The sequence below is a fragment of the Oncorhynchus gorbuscha genome, linkage group LG02 (assembly GCF_021184085.1).
Source record: "Oncorhynchus gorbuscha isolate QuinsamMale2020 ecotype Even-year linkage group LG02, OgorEven_v1.0, whole genome shotgun sequence".
NCBI lineage: Eukaryota > Metazoa > Chordata > Actinopteri > Salmoniformes > Salmonidae > Oncorhynchus > Oncorhynchus gorbuscha.
Window position 1 is genome coordinate 36,506,633 of NC_060174.1, and position 8,546 is coordinate 36,515,178.

General features: G+C 41.6%; 1 protein-coding gene across 1 annotated transcript; it reads right to left on the reverse strand.

Annotated features, from left to right (window-relative positions):
* Positions 1–774: 774 nt before the first annotated feature.
* LOC124001767 (kelch repeat and BTB domain-containing protein 13) lies at positions 775–5,119 on the reverse strand. The gene is made up of 9 exons (XM_046308820.1): positions 4,984–5,119; positions 4,093–4,345; positions 3,720–3,908; positions 3,381–3,565; positions 2,874–3,225; positions 2,641–2,786; positions 2,227–2,381; positions 1,908–2,065; positions 775–1,814 (listed from the first exon to the last, which is right to left on the reverse strand). The coding sequence occupies exons 2-9, from the start codon at positions 4,342–4,344 to the stop codon at positions 1,632–1,634; spliced, it is 1,620 nt and encodes a 539-aa protein (XP_046164776.1). The 5' UTR covers position 4,345; positions 4,984–5,119; the 3' UTR covers positions 775–1,631.
* Between the last annotated feature and the right edge of the window lie 3,427 nt (positions 5,120–8,546).

Consider the following 8,546-nt stretch of genomic DNA (forward strand, 5'->3'; position numbering starts at 1 on the left):
CACCTGATGTTTATTCATCAATCTATTTACATATATATATTACGTTTTGGCCGTGGTACCCAGTGACAAATGGTTAATAATTCATAGTTATGAGGCAACTTTTGAGGCGAGTTTCATCTCTCTGTGAACAGTGTGTCTATCGTTGCTGTGTTATGTAACAACCCGCCATGTTCCACTTTTCTATCACTACGTCTGTGGACACACTGGTTTTTATGGTTTGGCAGGCTTTCAGCTTTAGGCAGTCAACCAAGCAGTTAATTATCCTTTAACCTCTATATCACAAATACATTTGTCACAAAGTGCTTATAAGTAACTAAACCTCCCAAAAGAGTAAACAAAGGTAATAGTAGCTATATTTAAATCCAATTGGCAACTGATTTTCACACACGGATACTCCAAATTCTGCATAAAGAAAATGTGTGCATTGTCCCACCAGTGGTGTTTCGACCAAACTGACATGTTTCTGTTAAAAATCAGTATGTGATGATGTAGTGCACACAAGCTTTCATGTACTGAATAAATATCTAGAGTTCATTGTGTTTCTATGCCTATCAAATTCTACCGATAATTTTGTTATAAAAACTGTTGCATTAAATAGCAAATGTGCCTACTCTGTACTTAGCATGTGCGCTCTACACAAGAGCTGGCAGATACTGTACAGTGCGGGTAGGCTGTGCACAATGTACGGTTAGGCTAGTGAGTCTACATGATGAGATCATTATGGATAAGAGACCGAATATCTTTATTTGTCAAATGGCAGTCAAGCATCAATCATCATGTCACACTCAACATTTATTGGAAAGGCTCATCAAACTCATCACCGCACACTTTTGTGAAATTCATCATAACTTATTTCATCTGCTTCCTAATAAACTGCATGATTTCCCGAGTCTTAGTAGTAGGACCACACACCATATCATCACACGTGACTCCAGGTTATCTTCGATATTGTTATAATATATCAATATTTGCGCATGAACTTGTTTCCACTGCAACGCCATAATGAATCTTGCCAACACAAAAAGATCCCACCACGTCGAACGCTCAAATGATCTGTCGGCATTTATACAATTGTACCAAAACTTCCTGTTTCCACCACAGCTCTCGTGATTTTATTTATTTATATGGTATAACTTCACTCACATAAAAACTGGAAGGAAACGTGGTTACTGGGAAAAACTCCCTAGGAAGCCTTTAAAAGGAACCTGACTAAGAAGAAAATGAGATTGGGAGCCCATCCTCCTCCGGGTAAAGATTTAAGAGACGGTCAGACCGGTAGGATTGTCTAGCATCTGCTGGCGAGAGTACTTAGCACCTCTGAACAGTCTTGGCTGGGATTTGCAAACTGAACACAAGCCGGAGGACACCGTGCAAGCCCCCTACTGTACAGACCAACAATCGGTCTGGTGAGTTATCTCCTTTAGATTAGGCCTACTTAAGTAAAAAAAATTGTCATGTAAGGCAGAGTGAAAGCAGGACAAGGCATATTGTTGCTGACACAGAATGGTGAAGTCCACATGTAGCAAAGACCCCCTTGATGATGAGTCTGCGTTTGTCCAGAAACACTAACCCTGACCTGAACCCCAGAAACAGCAAGGCAAGTCAAATCAGACTAATTGATGAAAGTTGTTTTAGAAGGAAAGGTGAAGGAGGGCTTCATAGCGAATGCAGATGGGTAGAGGAGGGAGGACAGTGAGAGATAGGGAGTGGAGATCCAGCCTTACAGCAGCGTTGTGTTCTATACCTGGCATGTACACCTGGTCACCCAGCACTGTCCCCTGTCCAGCTAATGCTACCTTCTCAGCCCCTTTCACCTAGGACCAGAAACGGGAGGATTAGAGAGATAGGCCTATGGCATTTAAAGCAACTTAATCTCATTCAAGATAACGCTTAGGTGATGGTCTCACCTGCCCCCACTTCCCAGACTCCACACAGAATGATGTCACCACATTCTCTGAGTTGTTTCCTCCAATCACAAACAGCCGGTCCGTAGCACCCAGGAAGTAGAGGCTGGGGAGGTCAGCGTTGGCTTTGGTTAGGGTAGGGAGCAGCTCAGACCATAAGTCTGGGAAAGACAGAGAAAACAGGAGTGTGCATGTCTGTCTGTGTGTGTTTGTATGTGTGTGATAGGGGCTCAAATGCTGTTAGTGATTAGACTACAGCCTGCAATTGACCAACACGTAAGGTTGCAAGGAACAACTCCACTCAAGATTGATACTGCTTTACCTTGCCTGGTGTCATACTGTAGAAGCAGCTTTTCTCCAGTCCTCTGGATGTTCCCCAGGACATAGAGATGGGAGCCCAGGCTGGTGGCCAGAGGGAGGTCATGGGACAGGGACATGGTGAACTGTAAGTCAGTCAAAGGCAGAGAGGAGACAAACCTGCAGCAGAGAACACACACAAACCTATAGGTTAGACTAAGAGGTACAGACTCAAGTTACTTTGGACAAAATCAAGACATCGATATTTTTGTAATGCTTTTTGTAAAAAAAGATCTTCCAATTCTGAATTTGTGATTAATCGCGAGTAAATAATCACAGCAAATACTGTGATTAAGACGATGAAATGTTTTCATCGTTCAACAGCCATAGTAGCAACATAATAATACACAATAATATCCAGGTAGGAGCCGTATCCTACGTCCATGTGTTGTCCCTGGGGTGGTATCGCTCCACAGCAGTGTAGAGGGCTGTGCTAGAGTCAGGAGTCACCAAAGAGTCCAAGTACCAGCCTCCCACAGCATAGATACAGCCATCACATGACACCGCACTGAAATGCCTCCTGTGCTGTCGGGAAGACAACAGATACAGACACTTAATATACCTTTTATATAACAATGATTGATTTTCATGAGGTGGATGTCTTTCCTGTACCTTGATGAGAGGTGCAGTGGAGACCCAGGTGTTGGTGAAGGGGTTGTACCTAAAGGAGGCCATTTTGAACTCCCAGCCCCTCTTAGCCCGCTGCCTGTAGCCACCGATGAGGTAGAGGTAGTTGAGTAGAACCACCGTGGTGAAGCACCATTTATCAGCCATGAAGGGGAGCTCTGTTAGTGGACGCCAGTCACCAGTGACCTCTGATCCATCTAGGGTGAAGAGGTGGCGGGCGGCTTCTGTTTCCAGGTCATTCCAGGAGGTCAGGTTCTCCTTCCTCACGCAGCAGAGCCGGAGATCACCCTGCCACCTTAGACGGGTCAGTTCAGCCCTGTCTTCAGCCGGCAAACACCTGGCCATGCATTCACAATATGAAGAATAATCCATTTTCAGTTGAAAGGAGAGTTCACTCCTTGCAGCTGAAGATTATTTGCTTGGTGTGGAACTTGAAACCCATGAAGTAGGCCGATTAAATGAGGTCAAGTATTGGGGAATGTCATGCTGTACCTGGTGAGGTGAGACAGCTCCAGAAGGTGTCTGCTGAGGTAGGAGAACACAGTCGTCTCCAGCTCAGTACAGCTGATGTCCCGGGCCAGAGCCAGGTAGGACAGGCAGGTGTCTGGGGTTAGAAAACCAGACAGGGCCAACAGGCACTGCGACACAAAGGCCTCAGCCAGCAGGTAGCTGCCCACCTCCAGAGTCAGACAGAGAAATTGAGTTATCATACATACAACATTTCAAACAATAAATTGCTGGTGCTCTGTGTGATGTGCCAGCCTGGGACAGATTAATTTCCATATGAGTGGAAAATAAGTATGATATATGGGGAATAAGACGTCCACCCACTTGGATGTGTTCTCCCAACTCCTCCGGGGGAACGCTGAAGTCATTCCGGAAGCAGAATTCTAGGAGGGAATGGAAGACTGAGGAGGGAATGTGGTCCAGGACAATCAGGCTCTCTGTGGTCTCTCTCATACTGGACTGGGACAGGGCTCTGAAGTACTCACTACAGTCAGTCAGTCGACCAAGGTTCACCTTATACACACAGATGAAAGAACAAAAAAACATAGATGGAATGTTATCTTTGTCATTATGTCAAGTTATGGAAAAATTCTGCAGTATGTCTGATGAGACAAACTCCATTATGGAGAAGTGAGGTGTACCATTTCTAAAGGCAATGCAGGGATGATGTGATGACATACAGCAGCTGTTAACTTACGTAGAAGTCATGTGTGCTGGTCTGGACTGTAACCATTGTTCCACTTCCATGGTGATAGGTACGATACACCTCATTGGTTAGCCACTCCTTTGACAACCTGTCATACAGTCCTTCACCTGAGTTGCCTGGTGATGTCACCCAGGTGTGTGGCACTGAGAACGGCATTCTCCACATCTTCTCTAACGCATACTTCAACCACCCGCTGATCCACAGCACCACAACTTTCACATACGGTCTGAGATGACTTATCATACTGAGGAGAAAATATGATTTACTAATATTAAAGGGCGTTACCTCATCTATCTCACAAATCGATCTTATTTTCTGTCTCTCAAAACTGTGTTAGGTTCTAGCCAAATATATATCTGTGTCATTTTTTAAAGATTCATGTCATATTATGCTAATATTGTATAACTATTTGTCTTAGGAAGAAAAACAGGCATATGTTAGCCACTAACTGTGAGAAACCCAGATTTAAACTTAGATCCTAGAAACATTGAACAACCTCCTGCTATAGAGAACTCAAGGAGAAGGGCTTGCATTACACAACAACAATACAGAGCACGAAGGAAACACACTGAACACTGAACAGACACTCGAGGGTCCTAACACACATTTATCTCCCTGATCAATCGCAGCTCAGAGTCACATGTCTGATAAGATAACAGTCCAGCAGCAGCAGCAGCTGTAATACTCGCTGAATGCCACACACCAGAGGCCACACAAAAGAAGAAAGAAATGCAATTGGTCCACAGCAACTATGTTGCTTGGACCCCTAACAATGACATCCCAAACATGCATAAATCCAAAATCCAGCTTCGATCCCCGTGTGAGAGTAGACAAGGTCAGTTATAAAGCCTCTTCTCCATAGACAGTCCAAGTAGGGCTTACATGGAACTGGGTGCAGAAAAACAGCTCTACAGGACTGATCTATTTTAGGCATCATGGGGGACTTGTGCCTAATTCCAAATGAACCCATAGCCCCTACCCCTAGGTACTCCCCATTCCCCTTCCTTCTATGCACTGAAAGGAAGAAACATAGATGTTAGTGATATAGTGAAACTCCCACCTAGTTAAGAGGTGCAGCTATTTCCATATTGAATATGTACCCAATCCTTACAGATTAGCATTAAGTATGCTAGTGTGAAATACGACTCCCATAAATCTGCTAAGAATTGTACCATTAGGGGGAGCTCTGGTTCCTGAACATGTATTGTTTTTCTCCAGTACACGTACAAGGTGAAAATAACTGTTGCCATATCAATAAATTAATATCCATAATCAATCAGGTATCAAGCATGTTTATTAGCTGTTAATTCATCATATTTACACCGCAGGAGGATTTTGGACAGGATTGAGGTGTAATGTAAAATACTCAAAAATGAAGCTAGATGATAACGCACTGGCTTCTAAAGTAGGCAGTTTCATATTCTCTCAAATCTAACACCGGCCTATATCCACTGCATACATTCTAATTCTGATATTATAGGGTCAATTCATAGGGAAACCTTTACTATAACCGACATACCAAAACTGAGGGTACTGTACTTAGCAAACAAATTTACTAAATCATTCACAACATTAGAAATTATACTGAACAACATTTTGACGTGTTCAAATGATTGCCATTCCAAGGAAAAAATAACTTTTCTTTCAACCTGATCCCATTTTCATTCTCTTTGGATCTGAATTTAAAAATCATGCAGATGATATTACACTTGGTTTAAATAATACTTTAGGCATACGCAAACAGTGTCCAAATGCACATTTTAATCAGACACAAAATCTGTTGTTCAAAGTCATGAACAGTTTTATTTAGCTATTGTGGTTCTTGGTATGAAATGGAAAATGGCAAACATCTAAACGTTGGGCATAGTTGTCACGTCCTGACCTTAGTTCCTTTTGTATGTTTCCATTTTAGGTTGGTCAGGGCGTGAGTTGGGGTGGGCATTCTATGTTTTTGTTCTATGTTTGATATTTCTATGTGTTTGGCCTGGTATGGTTCCCAATCAGAGGCAGCTGTCAATCGTTGTCTCTGATTGAGAACCATACTTAGGTAGCCTGTTTTCCCACTCTTGTTTGTGGGTGGTTGTTTTCTGTTTAGTGTATGTCACCTTGCAGAACTGTTTCGTTTCTTCCATTCACTTCGTTATTTTGTTTTGTGTGTTCAGTTAATAAATTATCATGGACACTTACCACGCTGCGCATTGGTCCGATATTTCATACTCGTCGTCAGACGACGAAGAGATCCGTTACAATAGTCAAATTGTGACAGACAGTTCTATACCATTTACTAGTAATGGAACAGCTTTAGAATGCAAGGTAAACCTAGTCATATTGCAATGACTTCATAAAAGCCAGACGGCTTTCAGCAACAACAAAAAAAGGATGACAATATTTAGCACATTCTGATACTGAAAGCTGTACAGTATATAACTGAGATTATTATTTTCAAAAGCTGCTCTCTGAGATATGTTGTGCAATTAGCTTCCATTGTCTATAACCAAAAACATGTTTTTGAATCATTTAGTTTCACTCCTTTATACATTTGTTTATTTGTCATGCAAACATAAAATGTTCAAACTCATCCTGATTGTTGTGAAGAGGTAGATACTCTAGAGACTCTTAAAACATACTGGCTATATAGTTTAACTAGAGAGAATGCTGAAACAGGTAGGCCATACATTGAGTTTTAGGCCCCATTCAAACAGACCCCATCATAGAGAAAGGTCAAAAACAACATCCTGTTTAAGGACATATTTTACTTACTACACAATTGAGCATCTGCTTTTTTTCCCACAGCTTTAACACTTTCACTGATAGATGACGATGATCATAAATGTTAACATACAATCTTGCCCGGCAACAAAGTTGTTGTGTTCCTCCGGCCACTTAGTTACTATTTCTAAATGAATAGGACCATCAATCTGTGTTCCATACTGTACTACAAAGCAACAGATAACTACAGTATGAATGGAGTTCTGAGCTGCAGCTTGATTCTCTGCCATTCTATGTATTATGTCCATGCAAGCACCCAACACCATGCACAGAGCACCCAACACCATGCACAGAGCACCCAACACCATGCACAGAGCACCCAACACCATGCACAGAGCACCCAACACCATGCACAGAGCACCCAACACCATGCACAGAGAGCACACATTTACCAAACAAGAACACACATTTAACAAACAAGTCAAGAACAAAACATGCAACACAAAATGTGCATATTTTGACCCTGAAGTCAAATGTGTACTGAAGTCCGACAATAATCATTTAAATTACGAGGTGGGGTAAAATAAAAAGAAGGCGAATTGAATGACTGTAAAAGAATGCACATGAATACAGAACAATCTGACTACAGGTTTTGAAAAGAAATGTATGGAACCAGTAGATAACTAATGTAAACAAACAACGTACATTTTTGCTGTGCTTTTTCACTGAATTTCGTAATTCATAGTAGGGGTTGATGAGTGCATTTAGTTGGATTGCAGATAAGTCCCGGCTTCACCGTTACTTGTTACAGGCAGTGCAAAGTATTGGATGCTACTAAGCAAAGATACTATATGGATGGTATAGTGGTATATTATAAATATAAAAGTTCAAACGATGGATTATCTTGTAAAAATCCACCTCAGACTCTTAGTGGGTGTTTCCCCCCTTATTTGGCTTGGTTTCACCACTTAATACATCTGCCTTGTTAACCATGTTTCTGCTACGTTATCATTTCACTCAACTCCCTTTATACATACTTTGAGTAAATTAACCAAACTAAAAAGGTAAAAAGTAGCTTTTTCTGCCGAAGTAAGCATCAAATCGAGACTGGGCATAGTCCTGAAATGACAATGTAAATATTGATGTGTTTGGGAAGCACATGCCACTGTTTATCCAGGTCATAGAACCACTCACTTAGCATCAGAAAGAGAAGTGGAGAGGCCATAGAACACCTATACCTGCAATGTCATGTGAATTACATGAATTGATGTTACAATACGCTGAGGCACTACTTTGCAAAAGGTGAGTTTTACACCTTATTATGTCGAGCGCTATGAGCACCTAGGTGGAAAAGCGCAGAATAAATGCAATCAGTTATGACAATCATATAATGAAAAGTAGTGTATATTACTTTTGAATTCAGAACATCAATCTTCGATTTAGGAGTGAGCTTTCTCTTTTGGGCTAATTTGTGGTATATGTTTTTGTCTTACCGATTTGCTTCGAGGAACATCTCCAGCTCTTTGCGAGCTTGGTCCTCGTGCATAGTGCTCTCTGAATATCCACCCATCTCCAGCAGGTAGTTAAGAAAGAAATGCAGCTGAAGAGAAAAACACACTCGCTCAGAGATGAGGGACACCAAATAGATTGAATCTATACATGGATTTCCCTGGCTTGTATCAATAACCTGAAAATAATGCATTTGCAATTGTGTCATTGTATTAGACGTTTGACTT

Bases quoted from the DNA above. Each gene is read 5' to 3' on its own strand.
- LOC124001767 (XM_046308820.1), bottom strand. From the start codon at position 4,344: ATGATAAGTCATCTCAGACCGTATGTGAAAGTTGTGGTGCTGTGGATC. The intron at 2,382-2,640 runs GTAGGATACGGC...TCTCTGCTGCAG, and splicing joins CCCAGGGACAACACATGGAC to GTTTGTCTCCTCTCTGCCTT. The intron at 1,815-1,907 runs GTGAGACCATCA...TTCTGGTCCTAG, and splicing joins AGTCTGGGAAGTGGGGGCAG to GTGAAAGGGGCTGAGAAGGT.